Here is a 24,162-nt window from a genome sequence, read left to right on the forward strand (position 1 = left end):
TGAGGTAATGCGTCCCCAAGACAAGAGCCGGCATCTAGAGCTCCTCAGTAAATGTTTGCTCAAGCAAAGAGCAGATGGTGAATTCCTCGGGTTGTTTATCTCCCCACACAGCCGTGAGATCCCCGGTGTCTGGACCTCGTCTGGTCCCTTGCGGGCCTGGGGCTGGTTCCATCAGCAGGTTCTCTGTGAAGGCTGAGCGAATGAATGACCACGCAGTGTCTTGTTCCTAGTGCGGGCTGGGTGTAACAATCTTGTCTCTACACATTATCATAAACTATTGACTATCCATAGAAGGGGATTAAAACAGGAGCCTTCAGGCTAACAAGTTCAGAGGCAGTGGCGGACTGTGTGGTCCAAAGACGGCCGACCGGTCCGGGTGAGGAGCGGGACTGGAGTCGGACTCTCACTAGGTCACTTAGACGCCGTGACCCTGAGCTTCCTCGTCTGGAGAGTAGACGGAGAATAAGTACCCATCCCGGAGGGCTGTTGAGAAAGTTACTGACATCAACAGGCTAAACGCTTAGCCCATCTTACACGCTCGAGAAACTTGACCGAGCAACACCCTCCTCCGTGGCTGGGGGACCCCCCTCCCCACCTCCTTCGTTCCCGGGAAGCCAAGAGGCCCCGGGGACTCCCCTGGCCGAGCCGCGCGCCTCGCTCCAGGCATGCTCAGTACGAGGGCAGGCCGGGCGGGGGCGGCTCCAAGTTTTGGGCGGACCACCCAGGCTCCTCCCTCCGGCCGGGCCGCGCCGGGAAGGGGGACCGGAGCCGGAGGCTGGAGAGCGCGCAGGCCGGAGGAGTCGGTGGAGCGCGCCGCGCCCCTGCCCGCCCGGTCCCCGAGTTCGCTTGTCGCCGAGCTGGCGGGGACGGTGCCCCGGGCGGCGGGCCGAGGCGGCGCGCGGCGGCGGGGGCGATGCGGCCCGCCCGCCGCCTGAGCGCCCCCGATGGCCCGCGGCGCGGCGGCCTGCGGGAGCGACGCGCGGCTGCCGCTGGGCCGGGACGCGGTGCGGCCGGCGCCCGCGCTGCTGGCCCCCGCCGTGCTGCTGGGCGCCGCGCTCGGCCTCGGCCTCGGCCTCTGGCTCGGCTGCCGCGCAGCCCGCCCGCGCCCACGGCACCAGGTGGGTAGGTTGGCGGGACGCGCGGGTGTGGGACGCGCGCGGCGCGGGCCTCCTGCGCCCCGTGCGCACTCGAGCGAGATCGCGGGCAACGCGCGCACCTGGTCCTGCCCCGGCTTCCCCTCTGCCCTGGGAAGGGGGCTGGAGATCCATTCCAGAGTGGGGGAGGGGAGGGCGGCGGTGGAGTGACAGGAGGGCACCGCCCTGGGGCCCCCAGAAGTGGCTGCTCCGTCCGACTCCGCCGTGCGTTCACAGACAGCCGCTAAAGCGCTCTGGGCCTCAGTCTCCACATCTGTGGCACCACGGGTTTGGATTCGCAGCTGGCCGAGGGGCCCGGCTGAGCACGGTGGACGGGGTGGGGTGGGGGGGCCGCGGTCCCCACCCATCCTTTCTGCTTCCTGCTGGGTGGGTGACCCAACTAGCCTCTTTAAACCCGGCTGCCACCCTGGTATGCATTCATGCATTCATTCATTCACTCATTCATCCCTACAATCAAAGTTTGATGAGCGCCTTCTGGCAGCCACCGTCCTGAGGGGCTGAGACGCCACATTCCCGTGCAGGGTAGACCCCGCCCTTGCTGCTGGAGGTTCACAGCCTCCAGAAAAAGGCTGCAAGTAAACATTTGATTGTAACACAACCTGCTGAGCTCCATGATGGGAAACCATACTGCTAACACCTGCTGATTGCTGACTGTGTGCCGGGCCCTGAGCCGGATCGTCTACCTGAATTATCTCATTGAATCCCCAAAACAGCTTTGTGAGTTTGTTCTGTCAGTGACCCCACTGTGCATTTGAGGACACTGAGGCACAGAGAGGTGAAGTGACTTGCCAAAGTGACAGATGCGTGTCTAAGCCCAAAGTCACTGTACTCTCCATGAGAGGCAGTGGTCACAGGCTAGCTGCACGAAGGGGATTGATGGGGGCTTCGCGTGACCTTTGTTGCGGGATCGGGTGTCATGCGGAGAGGTCTGGCATACAGCAAGGCGTTCATTCGATCAGGAGTGACGTGATCACTGTCTTGGGTCCTTGTTGCTTTGACCTCTTTGAAGGATAAAGTCTGGTAGGATCCGAGTTGAGGTGTGTGGTCTTGTTGCCCGAGTTCCTGGCCCATTCGAGAAGGAGACAAGCTCAGCAGGTGGAAATGCGGGCTCTTTCATATTGCCCTGGACTTCGGGGAGCGTTTTTGCTGGAAAGGAGTGATAAAGGCTGAAAGTAAAATGTGTTGAATGCTCATGGGCACAAGGTTGAGGTTGTCACATCCCGCTGGTGACTAAGGGACACTGAGAGACCTCGGCTTCTTGTGTGAAGAGAGAGGTTACACGTACAGAGCCTTTGCTGGGTGACCTGTTCCCAGCCAAGCGCTTGTGGGATTTGGGTTCTATATTCTCGCTCCAGACCTCTGAGTGGGGGAACTGTCATTATCCTCACATGCCAGGTTAGGAAATCGAGGCTCCACAACGTTGTTCTCGGTCCAGGGCCACATGGTGAATAAACGGGGGCCGGGGCGGGGGGGGGCTGGATTTCAACCCCAGTCTGTCTGAACACCTAAATCAGAGCCCAAAGCTCTGAAAGCCATCTGCTACTTGGTTGGTAACGGTCAGTCTCTGTCTTGGTCTGTCCGGGCTGCAGTAACAAAATACTGTACGCTGTGTAGCTTATAAACCACAGAAACTTATTTGTCACAGTTCTGGAGGCTGGAAGTCCCAGATCAGGGGCCAGCACGGCTGGGTTCTTGGTGAGCGCCTCTTCCAGGTTGCAGACTGCTGATTTCTCACTGCCCTCAGAGAGTACAAGGGTCGGGGACTCCCCGGGACTCTTTTGTAAAAGCACTCCTCCCTTTCGGGAAGACTGGACCCTCCGGAACTAATCACCTCCCAAAGGTCCCACCTCCAAATGCCATCACCTTGTGAGTTGGGGTTTCAGCCTGTGAGTGGGGGGTGGGGCGCAAACCTTCACACCATAGCGGTGGCCCGTGTCACAGCTGAGGCTCACGGGGTTTGGGTTGGTGCAGCTGGCCGCTAAGGCCTGCATTAGTCCGGTTGAAGGTCATGGTGGCTCAGACTAGGGCAGTAGCCTTAGAGGGGGCTCTGGCTCCAGGGTAGGGCTGACGGGGTTTTCTGATGATTTGGATGGGACCTTAGGAACAGCCTCCTTTATTTTTTTGAAGTTTATTTATTTATTTTTGAGAGAGAGAGGGAGAGAACATGTGTGCATGGAGTGGGGGGAGGTTTGGCAGAGAGAGAGGGAGAGAGAGAATCCCAAGCGGGCTCTGTGCTGCCATTGCAGAGCCTGACACGGGGCTCGAACTCACGAACCGGGAGATTGTGACCTGAGCTGAAATCAAGAGGCAGATGCTTAACCAACTGAGCCACCCAGGCGCCCCAGCAACAGCGTTCTACGTCGACTCCTTTTTCCTCTTCTCTTCCCTACCTCTCTTTTTCTAAAATGCCCACGCAGCAATCTGACTGTCTGGGTTAAAAACCTCCAGTGACTGCTGGTCGCCTACAGAAGATTATGTCCGATTTCCCAGCGCAAGGATATGGAGTACAAGGTGGTCACTGACCTTCCCCGGGACATCCAGCCTCAACACAAGGTGCCCAGCCACCCAGAATCTCCTTGCTGCCGACGCTTCTCCACTTCTGCACATCCGTTCTCTCTGCCTGCAGTGACCTTTCTCGGCTTTCCCTACTCTCTGACCTTTCCCTACTCTCTGACCTTTCCCGCTGATCCTTCAGGAGGCAGAGAAGAGACCCCCTCAGGCTAGATGAGGTACTTCTTCCCTCCTGCATGCTGGGTTCCCTGTTCTCCTCCGGTCCAGGTCACCCAGCTCGTAATTTTACCGTGCACCGCTTTCTTTCTGTTGTTTTCCTTTTCCTTTGTGTGTTCGTTGTGTTTATCTCCTCATCAAAACTTTTTATTTGCGGTGGCATTCTACCTGCTCATCAAGTGTTCACTCACCCCGTCTCAGAAAGCAATGCGTCTAATTCTTTCAGCTGGTTTTACAGTAATTTTCTTCCCCTTTTTAAAGAACTTGCTTCCCTGGCTCCTTGTTGCATTTTTGGCTTCAGGCATGGCGTTGACTTCACACTGCGGACCCCCCCCCCCCCCCCCCGGAGGGTTCAGCTCTCTTTTCTTCTGTTTCATATGTACACCCACCCCAGCCGCCACCACCACCCGCCCTGTGTGGCTATTGGGTAATTTTGTTTCAATCAGCGTTCAGTGTTCCCTTTGTCAGGATTCTGGAAGCACTTTTTCACGTGAGTCGAGGATCAGCTGCAATTGTGATTACTTTTCTTTTTCTCACTGCATTTTGTTTTCGCTGAAATTAATAGTTACCCAGGTTTTTTTCCATTTGCTTCCATTCTGCGTGCTCATTCATATAACACCGAACACCCCTCCTTTTATATACATTTCTTGTCCAGACACTTGAGGGCGTTAAGCATTTGATAGATTTTATCTTCTTGCAAACACCGGGAAACTTCTCGGCTGCTCCCGTCTCAACCGGGTTGGCTCTCTGGACCACTGGGACTCATTTGGACCAAACCAGCAACAGCATTTCCTGGGAGCTTGTTAGAAATGCCAGTTCCTGGGCCCCATCCCAGACTCACTGATGAGAATCTCTGGAGGTGGGTAATCTCCACTTACATTTAAGGAGCCCTCCCAGGGACCATTTTGTTTTTCAACATCAAGCAGCGGATACTCTAGGCTTTTGCTGTCACCAGTGGGACCTCTCCGGCCGTCACCCTGGAACGTCTTCACCTCCCTGGAGTTACATCCTCTTCCAGGGATCTCCTGCACTGTCTTCCTGGGCTAATCTCCTCACGTGGGTGGAGCATGAACTCCTGGATCTTCCTGCGAGAGAGATAGAGGGAGGTGCTTTTGAGAACAACTGTGTCTGGAAGTATCTGTGTCCTTCTGTCTTTATAACACTTAGCTTGGTGAGAGCAGTTGGGTTGTGGACGCCAGGCTGGGAATAACCCCCCCTCCCCCACCAACCCGGGAATCTTGAAGGCATTTTTTTCCCCATTGCCTTCCAACTGCCATTGTTGATGTGGAGACATGGGATTTTGTTCTGATCGCTGATAACTTTGTTTCGTTCCCCTGTAGAATCTGGAAGTAAGTATCTTTGCTCCCAGCTTAGGCACCAGGATGGATGTTGTTGACAATCAATAGATTCCCCTCCCTCCTACTGTGTATTCAGGAGGCCTTATGATGTGGAAACTCACTCTCTTTGATGATTCTTTTCCTTTTTTTTTTTAAATACATATATATATATATATATATATATATATATATATATATATATATACTTTATTGTCTTTCAGGAACTCGGCTCCTGGTTTGGTTGAATTGGACCTCCCGTTGCCTTCCTTCTCTTCTGTTTTCCATCTCTGTCTTTTTACCCTGTTTTCTGGAAGGCTCTTCTCCACTTTATACTTGTATGGAGCTTTCCACATTTTTAATTTTCAAGAGTTCTTTTTTGTCCTCAGAATGCTCCGTGTTTATACTGCCCTGTTCTTGTTTGGTGCAAGTAACATCTTCTCTTGGCTCCCTGAGGATATTATAGTTGCTTGATTCATTTGAAGTTTTCTTTTTGCCCACACAGCATCTATGTTTGGTTCACTTTTTCTTTTGGTTTGTTTGGGGTTTCTCTTTCATATTAGAGTTTGTCCTCAAGTGGCTGGCGATCCTTGGCTTCCTGGTTATTTTGCACTGGGGAGCAAAATAATGATGCCCCCCTGTGGAGTGGGTAAGGTTTATCTCCTACAGTCGCTACCATAGGATGATCTGATTGGGTGCTTGCCTGTGGAACCCTTGTATTGGTCAGCCGTAACTGCCAAACAAACAATCCCTAAGTCCTTGGCTTCATCATCTACACCTCTCTACCACACCCCACGCTGGTGCAGCCACAGGGCTTCTTTGGACGCGCTCCTGCCACCGGGCCTTTGCACTTGCGGTGTCCTCTCCTGGAAAGCTTTTCCTGAGCTATCTGAATAGCTGGCTCTCTCACTAAAAGCTTTTTCTCAAATGCCACCTTGCCCAAGAGGCCTTCCCCTCCTATTGCTCTCCATCCTCCTGTCCTACGTCATTTTTCTCTGTACCACTTACCACCCCTACTCTCTACATATTTATTTATGTCGCTCTGTCACTGGAATGTAAACTCCACGAAGGCAGGGGCTTTGTTTACTTCCTTCATTACTCCATTCCCGGTGACTAGAATAAGCCTGATGCTTAGTGATGCTTCATAGCAGTTGCCGACTAATTCAATGGCCAACGGGAGATATTTCTTCAAGGCAAAGATTATATCCATGAGCAGCCCCAAGAGGGGCTTGATACGTGTCTCTGGCGTGATGGGATTTTAAATATGGTTGATAATCATGACCTACGAGATCACTGCAAAGCCAGAATTAGCAAAGACTCGATCATTGCTCCCAGGGGAGACACAGGGCTGGGTTCCTGTAAGACTCCGGCCACAGCATCTTCATTAACCAGCCAATGCGTAACTTTGTCTTATGTGTGTTTCTATTTAGCACATATTGTTGATGCATTAACATTGAACTCACGGCCAACAGCACTATCACTCATGCCTGAACGAAGCTTATCCAACACGTGCATTTTCTCCGTGAGGCACACGCCAGCTTTCTTGCCCGTAGGAACACCGAACCACACGCTAGCACTACACTTAGGGGTTATTTTAAACAACTACATTACCAACAGAAAGCACAGATGTGTGAGAGGAGAATGGCATTAAGAACAAAAGGGGCCACCTGTCTGCAGTAGGAGACCCTGACAATGTAGTCAGGCAGCTCAAATTCTCTCCACCCTGCTCCTGCCCAGGAGTGACCCCCAAAAGCACCACAAGTGTTGATTTGGGGGGGGGGGGTTACAAATAATGTCAGCAAGTAAGCAAATTTACAAATACAGAACCTTTCCCATAATGAGGATCAGCTGTGATTCCCAATACAAACCATTCTATAATGTACCGTTACCTGAAATATTTTCTTAAATGCATCCAGTGGCATTATGGGGGTTAGCAGGAAAATTAATATTGATGGGCTGTTTCCCGCAGTAAACTGTTACCCCAAGGAACTCACAGGCTGCCAGGGGCCGCCAACCCAGAAGAACAATGGAGTGACTTTTGATCCAGTGGGGATGGGACAGTCGTGAAGGCTGTGTGGCTGACCCGACCCCGGGCGGGGGCAGGAGGCAGGGCACTACGCACAGAGGGGCCAGGCAGAGGCATGGAGATGTGCACACGTTGGGTGAGGAGGTGACGGCTCGAGGTATGGGGGCACCAGGCTGACCGGCTTCCCTGTGTTCTCCCCACCCCCACCTTTGGATTTTAGAAAGACGATGCTCAGAGTCTGCTCAAGAATTTGGAGTCTAACGTACAGGACCCCTCGGAAACCGGCTCCCCGTCCGGGAGGAGGAAGAGACACGCACAGACGTCGAAGGAGGAGGCTGTGGACGTAAGCCGCGTGTTTGGGTTTGTTTGCCGAGTCGCACGTTGGGTGTTGTGTGCCCCGCCTGGCAGCACAGATGTCATCCAGATGAGCCCCTGACAGATTTCCCAACAGGCTTCGTTCCTGCAGTATAACTTACATACAGCAAAGTGCACAAATTTTAAGTTTTCCACTTGTAGCCAATACCCCGATCTGGAACGTTCCGTCGCCCCAGAAAGCTCCCCCATGCTCCTTTCTGGTTTACCTTCCCCCCGTCTACCACCTTCCCTGCCCCTTCCAGAAGTGGCAGCTGCTGTGATTCCCATCACCACCGTGGTCTCACTGTTCTAGCATCCTGCGCTTTCTTGTGCTGACAGTGACTCAACACACTGCTCTCGAGGCTTTTACCGTATGGCTGCACTTATCAGTAATCCATCCCTTTTCATTTTTATTGAAAATTTTTTTTAATGTTTACTTCTTCCTGAGGCGGGGGAGGGGCAGAGAGAGAGGGAGACCCAGAACCCGAAGCAGGCTCCAGGCTCTGAGCTGTCAGCACAGAGCCCCACGCGGGGCTCGAACCCACGAACTGTGAGATCTTGACCTGAGCCGAAGTTGGAGGCTTAACCGACGGAGCCCCCCAGGCGCCCCCAATCTATCCCTTTTAATTGCTCAGTCCACTGTGGGGATATATCACCACGGGAGTTGTTTCCAGGGTTTGGCTCTTCTGAATGAGGCCTCTGTGAGTGTTTGTACGTAAGTTTGTTTCCGTTTTGTTTTATTTCTTTTACGGGAATGTTAAGTAAACGTCCAGGAACTCGGGCTCTGGACCTCTTGATAGATACATTGAAGGTGGATTCTCCCCGTTCCTTCCTCACTGGCCCCCACACTGCCCAGCCTGAGCTCGCCGTGGGGCATCATTTCATGCATGAGCTCTGTGGATAAGGAGGGCGTTTCTTCCAAAGGTGTGCTATTTCTAGATGCTTGCCCATCCCCAGAAAATACTATGGATCCTGGCCATTTACCCTCAATTGCCCAAAGGTAAATATAGACATTTACACAGGTAGATAGGGAGAGAGAGAGAGAGGGAGAGGGAGGGATGGAGAACGTCCTGAGAAAAGGGGAAGACGGAACTGAGATATTTTTTTAGCACCTACTGAATGTCAGGCATTTTCACATATGTCACTTTTGAATGATGGTGAGCGCTCGTGTGGATTACCCCCAAGCACCTCTCTGAGCAGCCCCACGAGGCAGATCTATCTTCCCGAGGATTCCGGACACAGGCTTCCCTTACGCGGCCCGATGGATGGATTAGCTGCCCTCGCGGGGCTGCAGCGGGAGCGGGCCCCTGGCACATAGGTGCTGTGTGTCCAGCTCATGCTCCCTGCCTCTCTGTCCCCAGGTGCTTGGTGTCCCCATGTGGTTGCATGTCTGTGTGTTGGTGCAGCTGTCTGTGTGTCCCTCTCTCTCGTGTCTCTCTGTCTGTCTGCATCTCCGTGTGTCTGTGTGTCTTTCCCTCACCCTCTGGCCCTCTGGCCCTATCATCCTTGTTATCAAAACCATGCTCCCAACAATGGGAACATACGTGTGCACGAGAACGTGTGCACCGTGTTCATGACAAGGAACGAAATCCTAGTACCTGTTTCAACACGAATGGAGCCTGAAGATATGCTGACTGAAAGAAGCCAGTCACAAAAGACCACCTATCAGAGGATTCCATTCATATAAAATGTTCAGAACAGGTACATTTACAGGGACAGAAAGGAGCTTGGTGGTGGCTTGCGGAGGAGGGTGTGGGAGGGAGAGAGGTGACAGCGAAAGGGTTTCTTTTGGAGACGGTAAAAGCGTTCCCCAATTGACTGTGGTCATGGCTGCGCATAGCTGTGAATATGCTAGAAATTGTTAAATTGCACGCTTTCTGTGGTTGAATTGCCTGGATACAGCCCTGCTCACGCAGAGGGCAGCTTTGGAGGTGATGACAACACGACAGGCTCGGGGATCCAGGACCCCGAAGCCGGCCCCAGTCCCGTCACCTGTTTGCTGTGTGGCATCGGACAAGAAACCTGACCTGTCTGATCACCTGTCGATTAACTCCGCAGATATTCTGACTGCAGGACTGCATCGATCACTCAGCGTTTGCAGGGGAGCCCAGTCCTTTCACCTCCCCAGAAGCCACACTCATTGTTTTTCCCGGTAACGCTTTACCTGTCAACTGTTTAGCTATGCCAGCCGATGTCCATTATCTAGCTAATAATTGCCAAGAGTTAAGTTAAAGATCTGCCTGTTCCAGTGACCGGCTTTGCCAAAATGCCCTGCCTTCTGCAGGCTGAGCTTGTCAAGGAATGCAGCCAGGACTGATTCTGACCGGGCGAGCTGAGCTCTAACGCCGATGTCCTGAAATGCACAGAAAACCCAAGGCATTTGTGGCCCAGGCCACTCCTCGCATGAACCTCATTTTGATAAGCAGCTCACGTCGGTCAAAAACAAACTGAAAACTCCAGAAGGCTCTGAGGCATGCCATTGCCCAGGATGAAGAGAGCTGGGGGGATGGCTCCTTTGTGGTCGCATGTGCGCGCTCATTGAAAGAACACCTTGATGTTGGTGAGCGAGATGCCTTTTCTTTTCCTGCGATTAGGCTTTCACTAATTTTCTGAATAATTGCATTGCTTCAGCTGAGGAAGTTTTACATTGTGAACTTGCTCTACGACCAATTTTCTGTATAATTGTATTGCTGCTGTTGGGAAGGTCATCAGAATTTGGAGGGCATCTGAACTTAATAAGAAAAGCTGTAAAAAGAAACAAAAACAAAACCAAAAATAGCAGAAGCCAGTTTTCTCCTGGATTCCATTTGCCAAGCCCTTCGGGGTCCTTCATCCTGACAAACATCGTGACCGTCACGGGGTCGGTCCTCGGTGCTCGATGGGCTTGCATCCTGCAGGTGGATGGGGCGCACTCACAGGCTCCCCGGACGGCTGCGGGAACGCGTCAGCTGGACTTGACGCTTTGAGGCGCAGGCCCGGCTTCTGCTTCCCTGCGTCTCGGGTGGACCCCAGCCTATTCATCCTGTTCTTCTAATTATGTTTTTCACATTAAGTGCAATTTTTGTTGTCTATCTCCCCTGCAGGGCAGCGACCACGCCCTTCCTCTCATTTTCCACCCTTTCCATGCTGCGCTTTCTCTTCGCCTCTGTTTGTAAGAAGTTTAGAAAAGCACAGTGGTGCCCTCTGCTTCACCGGCTTTTTCTGAGCAGGCGAGTGTCCACCGGAAAGCAGCCCGGACCGGCTTCCCAGGCATGCAGCCTGCGCAAACACACAGGGCCTGAGCTCAATCGGGCCCTGCTTCTGGTCTCTGGACGCTGCTGTCCTGAAATTCTTAATCACTTTCTGATAAGATGCACAGCCCCCCATTTTCACTTTGTATTGGACCCCACAAATTATGTAACCTGTTCTGAAATCGGCCTTTTCAATCTTACTGTCCTCCTTTGCTTTTGTACCTGCACAGCTTCAAGCAGAGATGGGGACTGGATGCTGGGGGCCAGGGCAGGCCTTGCCCTCCTCCCTCGGATCACAGGGAAGCCAGGAAGGGTTTTAAGCTGGCAGTGAGGGGGATTCCAAGTTCAAAAGATCATTCAGTTGCCACGTAGAGAATGAATTGGAAGGTATTAACCTCTGAGCCTTGCTGCATGAAATAGGGATGATGGAGATAGTACGGACCTCCCCAAACTGGCTGACGTGTGATAATTAAATGATCAAGAAGGCATTAAGAGCCTAGCACATAGTAGACACTCGGTGCATGGACGGGAGCCAGTTATGAGGCTGTTGAAGCCCTTCGGGTAATTATGGTGGTGGCTGGGGCCAGGGCTGTGGGTCTGAGTGACATTTAGGAGTTTGAGTGTGGAATTTGTGGTTGATTTTACATGGCAGGTTGGGGTGTGGGAATAACAAAGTATCTCAGGATGTGGCCTGTGCTCCTGGAGTGTGGTGACACCGGCCCAGGGCTCTTCTCTACTGAACACCCACTTCCTTTTTAACTTCCTGGCTCTTACCCTCGTTCTTTTTTGTATGACGTTGAAGGAGGCAGAAAGGTGTCAGCCAAAGAGGAGGGAATCTGAGCTCAAATCCCGGTTCTGGCGTTCATCAGCTGTGTGACCTTGGGCTCACGGCTTCACTGCTCTGTGTCTCGTCTCCCCCATGAGAAATGAAGACAGTAGACGCAGCGGCGGGGCCCTTGGCGGTGGAAGGCGGTGGCACACGTGGGTGGTCTGCCCCATTCTCGGTCATCTAAGTCTGTGTTTTGTGAGTCATGAAGCACAGGTGGAAATGACAAGGCCCAGCCCTCACCATGTGGCTTCCACCCCCACCCTGCTCAGAAGGGCATCGAGGCGAAACCCGCTTGGGAGGCGTCCTGGGCCACACCGCCGGCTCGGTCGGGTGCTGTCCCAGTGCCCGCATCATTCTGTATCCCCCGTGATAGGGTATCTTATCCCGAGGTACAGTTGGCAACAAGAAATCATTGGTTATGGAGCCCTTTCTTCAGGAAGCTTTGGGTGAACAGTGTTGCAGTAGATGCGGGTGCAGTTTTCGCCTGGCAGGTCGAGATTTCTCGTGGTCTGGAGCGCCAGGCTCCTGATTCGGCTGCCTGCTCACCGTCATGCCCAGCAGGTGGTTTCCAAAACATTTATTCAGCACGCCCAGCAAAATGCAGGGGGCGGCTCCAGCAGAGGGAGATACAGAGAGGATGTGGGGAATCTTGAGCAGCCAGGAGTAAGTCTTTCCAGTTGCAGTCAAAGAAGGCTCCCCGGGGAGGCACCTCTTCCCCACCCTTGCTTCGCGGCTCTTCTGTCCCAGCAACTCTTCTGGGTGCTTTGTCTCACGGACCTAGGGGCACATACAGTACCTTGTTTTCTGTCTGGGAAGACTGAGGCTCAGAGAAGTGAAAAGACTTGCCCAACTGCTTTTCATTGAAGGCTCTGATCCAGAGGCTTGTGTGAATATTACCATGTGTAAATGTTTACGCCCCTGGCAATGCTAAAACTACTCTGTGTTTTCTTTTCCACTAAAAGATGGTTCACAATTTTTAGGAACGCTCATAAATTTTTGTCATGTTATTTAAATACTTATTTCTTTCAAAGCTGAAGGCTTGGAATTAAATAAGGAATGTGCTATATAACATCTACTCATCCATCCACCCATCCTTTCATCCGTCCACCCATTTGTCTATATGTCCTGTCCATCCAGCCACCTCTCTATCCACCTGTCAACCCATTCATCCATCCATCCATCCATCCATCATCCATCCATCCATCCATCCATCCATCCATCCATCTATCCACCCATCCATCCATCCATCTATCCGTCCATCCATCCATCCACCCATCCACCCATCTATCCACCCATCCATCCATCTATCTGTCCATCCATCCATCCATCTATCCGTCCATCCATCCATCCATCTATCCGTCCATCCATCCATCCATATATCCATCCATCCATCCATCCATCCATCTATCCACCCATCCATCCACTTTCCCATCCACCCATGCATCCATCCACCCATTTGTCCATCTGTCCATCCATCCACCTATTCATTTACCCATCCATCCACCCATCCACCCACCCATCCATCCATCCATCTATCCATCCATCCATCTATCCATCCATCTATCCATCCATCCATCCATCATCCATCCATCCATCCATCCATCCATCCATCCATCTATCCATCCATCCATCCATCCATCCATCCATCTATCCATCCATCTATCCATCCATACATCCATCCATCCATCCATCCATCCATCTATCCATCTATCTATCCACCCATCCATCCATCCATCTATCCATCCATCCATCCACCCATCCATCCATCCATCCATCTGTCCATCTATCCATCCATCCATCTATCCATCCATCTATCCATCCATACATCCACCCATCCATCCATACATCTATCCGTCCATCCATCCATCTATCCATCCATACATCCACCCATCCATCTATCCGTCCATCCATCCATCCATCCATCCACCCATCCATCCATCCATCTGTCCATCTATCCATCCATCCACCCATCCATCCATCTATCCATCCATACATCCACCCATCCATCCATCCATCTATCCATCCATCCATCCATCCATCCATCCATCTATCCACCCATCCATCCATCCATACATCTATCCGTCCATCCATCCATCCATCCATCCATCTATCCATCCATCCATCCATCCATCCATCCACCCATCCATCCATCCATCCATCCGTCCATCCATCCATCATCCACCCATCCATCTGTCCATCCATCCATCCATCCATCTACCCATCCATCCACTTTCCCATCCACCCATGCATCCATCCACCCATTTGTCCATCTGTCCATCCATCCACCTATTCATTTACCCATCCATCCACCCATCCACCCACCCATCCTTCTAACAAGTGATCACCTACTGGGATCTAAATGAGCCTGTTACAGTCCCTTTCCGAGGCCACAGTTACAAATGGGGTGTGGCATTTTTGCAACTCTTAGCGGTTTATCCTTCATTTTCTAGAAAGCACCCGATGCCATGTGTTCTTCCTCCCCAGGAATGTGAGCCATCTTTCAACAGCAACATCACAGCATTTGCACTGAAGGCAAAAGTCATCTATCCCATCAATCAGAAGTTCCGGGTAAGAGTCCTCAGCTCCGTCTTAGAAACGCAATTATTCAGTAATGCACTAGAGATGGGAGTAGGAGTGGGCAGTGGTTTTGGGTCCTCTCTGAGGGTTTTCTGGTAAGTCATTTTAATAAGGATAATTTTGAGGCTGTGGAATGGACTAAAACTTTAGGATGAATCCGCTTTATGGCGGCATTGTCAGGGACAGGGTATAGCAAGGTGTCCCCAGGAACACCAGTGGCAGCACAGTAGGGCAGCACCCTACTCTTCTAGCAGTAACACAAACACCTGTTTGTGCCAGGCCCTGACATGGTTCCTGGCATCGCTCCTCATTCGCAGATCCCACTTCCGCCCTGCTGAACACTGACTGCGGGGCTGGCCCAATGCTAAGCATTTCTCATGCATTAGGCATTTCCCATAAGGTAAATCATACTGTTATTGCCTCTTCATGCATAAGGAAACTGAGGCCCAGAGAGGCCAATGACCTGTGCGAGGTCCCCTGGCTATAGGTCTCTTACACGTGAAGCCAGGAATTCACCTGTGGTCAGGAGATTTGCAGACAGTAGCACATCCCACGGTGCTTCTAGGAGCCCTTGGCTTTGAGACTGTCCCTGGAAGAAAGAGTCCCTGGTCCAGTACTGGAGGAAAATGTTGCCTGCTCTCCTGGCCGTAAACAAGACGGGCTCTGGGGTCACACAGACTCCATCCTAACTCTTATCTCGGCCGTTACTATGGGCCATTTCCTGACTCGGCCTCCTGTTTCTTCACCTGGAAATGGGGGTGATGGGCCCTCCTGCCTCCCCCAGTTGTTTGAGGGTCAAATGGGATTATAGACATAGGGTTTAGCCCTGCATGTGGCATCCAAGCGCTCAGTACTTGTTCAGTTTCCTCGGTTATTATTTGCTTTTGAAGACAGCCAGAGCCAGGTTCTGCAAATCCCTGCCCCACAGAAATGATTTCACTGTGCCGAACACAGACTTGCCCAGATTAGAACTTTTCTGCAGTACTGGGACTGCTCCCAGGGACGCTCATTGGGAACTGCCTCCTTCACTTAGCTATCTGGTGGGTCGGTGTTGGGGCAAAACTCCCAGACCAGGGGCATTTATTCATCGTCGACACCCTTTGCCAGGTAGGCTCCTGCTGGGCACTGGGGATTATCCAGTGGTTGGGACAGCATCGTCCTCACCCTGGAGGCCCTCATCGTCTGGGCAGAGATTGTAGGACGGTGTGCCGTAACCGGCATGGGCTGGGCCGGGCTACCAGGGATGGAAGGCTCTGGATCTGTGTCTGGAGGGAGGGATGCCTCCGCCCAGCAGACAGTGAGTGAGGGCTGTTGTGGGCAAGGGGACCAGAATCTGGAAAGACCCAGAAGTATGGAATGACGAGGGAGGTTTGGAGCTGGCAGCCAGCTCCGTACTACTTGGGCAGGAACATTCTGGAGCAGTGGAGCAAGCTGGACAGAGGTGGTGGCTGACATTTGTTGAGCCCTCCAGCTGTGCCAGGCACTAGGCTGTGACCTCATGTGGCCATGGCAGCGTGTGGGTCTTGAGTCCCTTGGTAAGGAATTTCGGGCCTATCTAAGGGCAGTGGGGAGCCACCTCAAAGGCCTGGGGTCAGGAGGTGATGCCCAGGTCAGTGTAGGTGGGGAAGAGCCAGGTGGTCAGCAGGTCAGTGGACAGAGCAGAGCCAGGGGTCTGGGACAGAGGCAGAAGCAGTGGAGGCGGGGGGCAGGGAGCAGGTGGAGGTCAGAGTTGGTGGCCAGGTCTGGGGTGTAGGTGGGCCACTGGTGAGCAGACCCAGGCTCATGGCTAAAGGGTAGGGGCCTAGTGCAGAGGTGCTGGCCTCCTGGGGACAAGAGCTATGACCCTGGTCCCTGGGGTGTGGATGTGGGCGTGACCCTGGGGCACAGGGCTCTACCTGTTTACTCTTCCCCTCCCAGTGTGTCCCCAGCCTGGCCCTCTTGGGACTGCTGTCATATATCTCTGGCGGAATTACTGAAGCAAAGTCACGATAGGTCATGTGGACTGAGCGAGCTTTCTCTCCCCCGACCCCAGCCGCTGGCCGACGGTTCCTCCAACCCGTCTCTGCACGAAAACTTAAAGCAGGCCATCTTGCCGAACCAGCCGGTGGAGGCTTCCCCCTCCAGCAGCCTGGGGAGCCTGAGCCAGGCCGAGAAGGAGGACTGTAGCTCCTCGTCTAGCATCCACTCGACCGCCAGTGACGACAGGTTCCTCAGCCGCACCTTCGTCCGCGTGAACAGCTTCCCCGAGGTGCTGATCTGCGAGAGGTAAGGCGGGGGAAGGGATGGAGAAACAGACCCGTGGACCATATCACTGTCAGTGGAGAAAATGGAAGCCCAGAGAGGTTAAGCAACTCAGCCACAGACACACAGCCACCCAGTGTCTGAGCTGGAGCTCACCATGTGGCGTTGGCCAACGTGGGGGTTATGGAATCCAGCCTGAGCCCCGAGTAGAGACATTAGGGGCGTCGTTGAATCATCGACGTGCCCTGGGCGTTGCATAACAGCAGCTAGCACTGATCAGGTGCCTTCTGTGTACTGGGCAGAGTACTGAGCACTTTGCAGGGATTAATTGTCTCACGAGTGCGACCGGGTCTGTTTTATTCACTGCTGTGTCCCGTAGGAGCCTGGGACAGGTTCAGTGATGGATGAATAAAAGTTAATCAATCAATGAATTAATTCCTCTTAACACTATGTGGTAGCTGCTATCACTGCCCTCATTTTACAAAGAATGAAGGGACACAGAAAGGCTGAGTAACATGCCCGAGGTCACACAGCAGGTGAGTGGTACAGTTGGGTTTGACCTTATCTCCAAAGCCTTTGCTGTAAATCACCAAGCTGCTCAGCCCATGGGAGAGGCTGAAGACAGAGGCAACAGCGTTGTGCTTTGGTCCTCAGACTTCTCTGCTCTTTAGGTTCGGTGACGTCCAAGGGGCCCTGCCCCCGTGAGATGAACCGGGCCCAACCTCAGCTCAGGGCTGTGGAAGGAGTGGGCCCAGACCCTGAGCTCTGTGCTGACCTTGACAGTGGATGGGAAGGGGTGTTGAGGAGCTTTGGGAACTTACTGGGCTCGTCACGGTTTGGGTGGGAATGGGGCTGCTCAGAGTGCGTGTGCCCACCCCGGACAAACGGTCAAATCTGCCCGGCCACTTACCTGCCCTGTGACCGCTAATTGACTTCCTAAGTCTGTTTCCCCATCTGTAAAATGGGCATGAGAATGCCTGCCTGCAGGGGCGGAGGGGAGAGGGCTTGTGATGCAGACGTTACAATGCCGGAATGGGGTGTCCTTGTCCCGCCTCCGTCTCTTGCTGCCTTCTGCCCGTCATGTCGCAGACAGCTGCTCCCTTCCGGTCACAAGTGATGGATGAATCACTTGGGCGGCTGTTGGGAACCTCTGCACGCTGCAGAATTTAAAATCGGGGCTCGGGATGCACCGAGGCTTGTACTGAGCAGGGATGTGCTCCCTCCCTGTCACCCCCCTCCCCACCTCAAGTACTCTCAAAGGCCTTCCGTTTCTCTTTGGACTTTTCAGTGTGGACCTTGACTTGTGTATCTATAACCTTCACTTAAAGGATCTGCTGCGTCTGGACACGGCGCTGAGGCGGGAGAAGCACCTGGTAGGTGGCCGGCCAAGTTTCTCGCCCTTTCCCGGGTCGTGAACACAGGCCCTCCATGGGCACCGAGTCCTGTGTGCCCTCAGGGACTGGGTCCTAGGGACAGTGGAGCCTCCATGACAGGAAGGCACAGGGTGTTAGGCTTCTGACAATCAAATAGAGAAGCAATTTGTGCCTGTTCATGGGGCACAGGCTGTACTTGACCCAGAGCTGTGGGGTGGGGCGGAAAGATGAGACCCTCCTCCCAGGGCACACGTCCTGATGGAGACAGGGGTAAAAGGCATTGAAAAGAGCACAGCATTTTTTATTTGTGGTTTTTGCTTTTTTAAAAAAAAATTTTTTTAAACGTTTATTTATTTTTGAGACAGAGACAGAGCGTGAGCGGGGGAGGGGCAGAGAGCGAGGGAGACACAGAATCTGAAGCACGTTCCAGGTTCTGAGCTGTCTGCACAGAGCTCGATGCGGGGCTCAAACTCACAAACCGCGAGAACATGACCTGAACCAAAGTCGGATACTTAACCGACTGAGCCACCCAGGCGCCCAGGTTTTTCCTTTTAATGTTTATTTGAGAGAGCGTGCACGCACAAGCGAAGGAGGGGTAGAGTGAAAGGGGACAGAGGATCCGGATGTGGGGCTCGAACTCCCGAACTGGGAGATCATGCCCTGAGCCGAAGTCAGATGCTTAACTGACTGAGCCGCCCAGGCGCCCCAAGAGCACAGCATTTTTAAAGGAGTGGTGATAGCGGAGATAATATTGTATTCACGAGCACTAACTTTGTTGATTGCTTACTATGTATTGGGCCCTGGGCGTGTTACACAGGCAGTTAGCTCTGAACTTCACCACAACCAGGAGAGGTGGGTGCCATCGTTATTCCACGTTACAGATGAGGAAACTGAGGCACAGAGAGAAGGACTCACCCCGAGTCGTAGAGCCCGAAGTTGGAGCTGAGATGGGCAGTCAGGCACCTTGTCGTAGGCGTGCGTTCTCGGAGCGGATGAGGGCGCCATCAGAACCACAGAGGGCAGCGGACCAAGACTCATCTCTGCCAGATGCCCCGGCCTCCCAGTGAATCAGCGCTGGATCCAGGCTGCGGGGGGTGCCGGAGGGATGCGTCCCACTGTGGCTGCAGAACGGCAGGGCCGGCCAGGCATCGGGGCCAGGGGGCTTACAAAGAGGAATGATTTCTCCCAAATTATCGACTGAAGGATGAGATCTACAGAGGGGAGGCCTGCTGCAAAGAGAAGGGGAGAGGGACCGATGGAGAGGGTGACGGAGACATAGAAACGGAGACACAGACAGACGTGCCCGGGAGGTGCTTCGCTAGAAACTAGAAAAATAAAAACCTCAAGTTGGGGATGCAGTGGAAAGAAATGCGGGCTCCGTGAGAGCAGGAAGGGCCTCGTAAACAGGGGCCAGTGTTGGAAACCAGGAATCCTACCAGGACTCCAGAAATAGAGCCTCTTCCGGCAGCCCCACTGTGCCTGGAGAGCCCCATGGCCTTGAGGCCGCAGCCCGCCTGCTTTCGCTCGGCCACATCGCGTCCCACCTGCAGGCAGGTGGCCCTAGCCATCTTCTCAAAGGCTCTGGGCTCCCTGGAGGGCTGACCGTTACTGGGCTCGGAGCCCCATCCAGCTCGCGAGTGACATGGTGCCGGCCACCTCGCCCCCAGAGCAGACAGCAGGTGCCTGCGGGGACCTGGAGGAAGCATCCACCGTCACTCATCTGCCTGTCTTATATGTGGGCAGCCTCCCCTCCCTGCCAGGCGCAGTGGACAGGGACAGGGACAGGGACAAGGACAGCCGCCACCTGCATGGAGCCCACTCTCTACGGGGACACGGCAGTAAACCACACAAATACACCATGCAGACAGTGGGTCTGAACAAACGATACAGTGCCGTGAGCATGTGTAAGGGGGGCCCGAGTGTGGGGGAGATGGCCAGCCTTCCCTGGAGGGAGACACATAAGCTGGAACCTAGGAAAGTTCCAGAAGCACTGGATTAGGAGTCAGAGACCTGGGTTCTAGTCCACCCTCCCACACTTACGGGCTGTGTGACCTTGGGTAAGTCGCTTCCCCTCTCTGGGCCACTTTAGGAAAGGTATAAAGATAATGTTTTTCCAGCTCTTACCCCGTAGAATTTCTAGGAAGTGAAGTCGTCTCTGCGGGCAGAGCTCTGGGCTCTGCTGGGCGGTGTGACCAGCACTGTCACAGCACTGCTTGGTCAGCACTCGTACTCAGCTAGGCTAAGCACTCTGTATGTCTGATCTCAGTGAAGCCCTTACTTCTGTCGTACCCTCACAAGGAACCTGAGACTCAGAGAGGTCGCGTCAGTTGTCCAAAATCGCAGAGCTGCTGAACGGCAGACACAGAACCCAGAAGAGGTCTGGCTGAGTGTAAGGTCTGTGTGCCCGCACATAGTAGGCATCCCGTAGAAATGTGCACACTGACACTGAGGCCGCCTGGGGACTGCTCTCCACGCTTGGCCTTTCCCTCACTGCGGGGCATATCTCCGCCGGGTGCGGGACCTGGAGAAACACGGCAAGCTCTTGCAGAGACCTCGAGTTCCGTTTCTCTGGTAGAGATCCGTCACCACAGGTCAGAGTTCAGAAGTGACTCAGGCCACAGACAGATGGCGCCCCGTACGAACCCGTGGGATCTCTGTGTTGTTACAGCTGAAACTGCGGCAACACCGTGGTTGACTACGTGCCAATGACAAAGTAAAATAAAAAAGTGGCTCAGGTGGGGCGCCCGGGTGGCTCAGTTGGCTCAGCGTCCGACTTCGGCTCAGGTCACGATCTCCCCGTTCATGGGTTCAACCCCCACGTCAGGCTCTGTGCTGCCAGCTCGGAACCTGGAGCCTGCCTTGGATTCTGTGTCTCCCTTTCTCTGTCTCTGTCTCTGTCTGTCTGTCTGTCTCTGTCTCAAAAATAAACATACATTAAAAAAAAAATTTTTTTTTTAAAGTTCAGGCCAGATGCAACCATCATTCAGCCCAGGAGCTTACAGCTCCCTGGTGGCCCCTGAGGGAGAAAGTGGCACGAGGCTCATCAGGAGGGGGAGGGAAGCTGCATCTGTCAGCGTTCAAAGCAGAAGAGCAGAGATGAGGACAGATTAGGGTGTGTGGGGGGGAGGGGTGCCATTAGAGGGATCGTTAGGACTAGGGGATTTCTCCTGGTGCTGGAACATTCTCCGTCTTGGTTGTGGCAGTGGCCACATGAACGTGTACTTGGGGTAAAGTTGCACAGAAAAATACACACACACACACACACACACACACACACACTCGACTGCCGGTGATAATGAGTGGAAACTGAAGTCTGCAGTAAACTGCACTTGGACCAATGTCAGTTTTGGAGTGGATACTGTACTGTGGTGATGTCACATGTCATCCAGGGGAAGGGCACCTGGGACCCTGTCCTGGTTGACACATTCCTCTGAGCCTGTAAAGTTTCCAAATTAAAAAATTTTTAACTTGAAAGGAATGAGGCAAGACTGATACACGTTACTGATTCCGTCTGGGGTCAAAAGGAAAATAGGTTTGAGACCAACATCTTGAGAAAAGAACGTTACCTTATGCAGCCTCGACCTCAGTGGGTAGGAAGCCAGGACAACATTATGTTCCCAGAGCTCGTTAGCATGGGCAAGCATAAGGAAGGTTGGTGGAAAGTTCTGGGTTCTGTCCCTCATGGCTGTCCCTTGTGACATGAGGCCAGTTTATCCAGATTTCTCAGCCAAGAGTCCTTGCTGTGAAGTGGGGAAGATTGTACCAACCTCCTGCATCCTGTTAAAACCAAATGAGATAATCTATATCTTAGCCTGGCACAGAACGGTGTTTAACAAACCTTAGAACGAGCGTTGCAAACTATGGCCCTTGGGCCGATCTGGCCATGCCTGTTCTTGCCCAAATTGCCCCTGGCTGCCTCGATGCTGTAACAGCAGAATCCAATATTCACAAGAGACAGTATGGCTTGCCAACCCAGAAACGCTTACTATTGGTAAAGTGGCCCTTTGCAGAACAATATGTGTTACGCCCTGCACCAAAGTGTCTGATTTTGGCGACAGTACAAAAACAATTCAGTGGAGGAGTGGTAAGCTTTTCAGGAAATGATATGCAGCAAATGGGTGACCAGAAGCGGACACAGATGGGCCTCGAGCCAGACCTCCATGTCGTACAAAAACGAACTCCGAATGGATCATGGACATAAATGTAAAATGTAAGACATCTTGGGAAAAAAAAAAAAAAAAACAAGAGAAAATCTTCAGGATTTAACCCTAGCAAAGAGTTCTTTCTTAACACTGAAAATGTGACCTACACAGGGAAAACTAATAAATTGAACCTCATGAAAATTAACAACTTTTGCCCGGCAAAAGACCCCATTAAGGAAGAAGAGAAAGAGAAACATTCACATCGCAAACCATGTATCCACAGGAAGCTCGTGCCTCAAATCTATAAAGAACACTCCGACCTCAACAGAAGTAAGCAATCCAATTGGAAAATGGGCAACAGACATGAACAGACATTTCACCAAGAAGGAGATACAGTTGGCAAGCACACACGTACAAAAATCAGACAGAAAGGTGCTTGACGATATCAGCCATTAGGGAAATGCAAATTAAAACCACAGTGAGGTAGGCATCTATCAGAATGGCTAAAATAACAAGTGATGAGAACACTAAACGCTGGTGAGGATGCGAGGAAGCTGGATCTGTCGTACATTGGTGGGAATATAAGATGCTGCACAGGAAGACAGGCAGTTTGTCACAAAACCCAGCAATGCATTCTTGTGCCTTTACCCCAGAGAAACTTAACATTCACACGAAAGCCTGTATGTGGATGTTCTTACCAGCTTTATTTGTAAGAGCCCCACACTGGAAATGCCCTCAGGTCCTAAAGTAGGTGAATGGTTAAACAAATTGTGGAGATAGCACACTTGGACGTTCCGGGGTGTCCCCACTTATGGGAGGACACGTTTTGGTTTAGAGGAGGCCTCCGTCCATCCAGACAGGAGGCTGGAGTGGATGATGTCATACATCCCAGGTCCAAACAACTGTCCCTCTGATTCTTCCCACAAAGAAGCAACACTCTTTGCCTTTTGTATTTTCTTGACTCACAGGGAAATGGGCAACGTGGAAGGAATGGCACACGTTAAGCGCCTAATGAAGATTTCTTGAATCAAGGGGTGTCTGGGTGGCTCAGTCGGTTGGGTGTCTGACTTCGGCTCAGGTCGTGATCTCACGGTCCGTGGGTTCAAGCCCCACATCGGGCTCTGACAGAGCCTGGAGCCTACTTTGTATTCTGTGCCTCCCTCTCTGCTCCACCTACACCTGCACTCTTTCTCCCTCTCAAAAATAAATAAACATTAAAAAAATTAAAATAATATGGGGTGCATGGGTGGCTCAGTCAGTTAAGCGTCCGACTCCAGCTCAGGTCATGAGCTCATGGTTTGTGAGTTCGAGCCCCGCATCAGGCTCTGCGCTGACAGCTCAGAGCCTGGAGCCTGCTTCAGATTCTGTGTCTCCCTCTCGCTCTCTGGCCCTCCCCTGCTCACGCTCTGTCTCTCAAAAATGAATAAAAAAGCATTTAAAAATTTTTTTTAAAAATAAAAAAATTTTAAAAAGACAACAAAAGAAATAGAGCATATTTTTTAGAAGCTTCATGAAAATGCTATCGTCGTGATTTATAATCTGAGATAGTTTTCTATAGTAAAAATATGTACATGTGAAGAGATATATAGAGATTGAGATGGGGTGAGGGGCTGGGAGCAGGTGAAGGAAAGGAGGGAGGAAGAGAGAGAGACCATTTTTAAACCTTTCCGTTATGTCTTCCTTCTTGGCCATAGATGTTTATTCAGATTTTAAAAATGTGCCTCCTTGATCTTCTTCCCAAAAAGAAGTCTGATGATGAATTATACCAGAGGATTCTTTCGAAACAAGAAAATGTAAGTAAGTCTTCAACCTGTATCTCAAGGTAACTTAGTAAGAGTTTATTACAATATGTAAAACACAACATCGTATGAAACTATTTTTGCTTTCACGTGTAAAAATAATTTATTTCAATATTTGCCTTTGAACAGTGCAGTCATACAAAAATATGTGTACAAATGTAAAAATGACCAGTTATTATTAAAATTTGGAAAAATACTGAAAGCAGGAAAAAGAGAAGAGTGTTGGTCATACCCGCTCCTCAGAGAGAACCACTGTTACCTTTAGCTTCTGCCCAAGGTTGGGTATTTTTATTTTTGGATTTTTTAATTATTTTTTTAATGTTTAGTTTTGAGAGAGAGAGAGAGAGAGAGAAAGATGCAGCGCATGAGCAGGGGA

At 52.0% G+C, this 24,162-nt stretch overlaps 1 protein-coding gene across 6 annotated transcripts in view; it reads left to right on the forward strand.

The window, feature by feature from the left end:
- The first annotated feature begins 727 nt into the window (after nucleotides 1-727).
- EVC (EvC ciliary complex subunit 1) overlaps nucleotides 728-24,162 on the forward strand; it is a 73,913-nt gene continuing 50,478 nt past the window's right edge. For 2 of the 6 annotated variants that reach the window (XM_025921645.2, XM_086705479.1), the window contains exons 1-6: nucleotides 728-1,118; nucleotides 7,462-7,584; nucleotides 14,139-14,222; nucleotides 16,264-16,496; nucleotides 17,761-17,845; nucleotides 23,682-23,780. In XM_025921645.2, coding sequence (XP_025777430.2) covers nucleotides 945-1,118; nucleotides 7,462-7,584; nucleotides 14,139-14,222; nucleotides 16,264-16,496; nucleotides 17,761-17,845; nucleotides 23,682-23,780 — 798 coding nt within the window. In that variant the 5' untranslated portion in view covers nucleotides 728-944. Of the gene's footprint in view, nucleotides 1,119-3,570; nucleotides 3,884-4,073; nucleotides 4,119-7,461; nucleotides 7,585-14,104; nucleotides 14,223-16,263; nucleotides 16,497-17,760; nucleotides 17,846-23,681; nucleotides 23,781-24,162 lie in introns of those variants that run through there. The other 4 variants (XM_086705482.1, XM_086705483.1, XM_086705480.1 and 1 more) reach the window with 4 other exon arrangements.

Source organism: Puma concolor, chromosome B1 (assembly GCF_028749965.1).
Source record: "Puma concolor isolate L17-30 chromosome B1, mPumCon1.1.hap2, whole genome shotgun sequence".
NCBI lineage: Eukaryota > Metazoa > Chordata > Mammalia > Carnivora > Felidae > Puma > Puma concolor.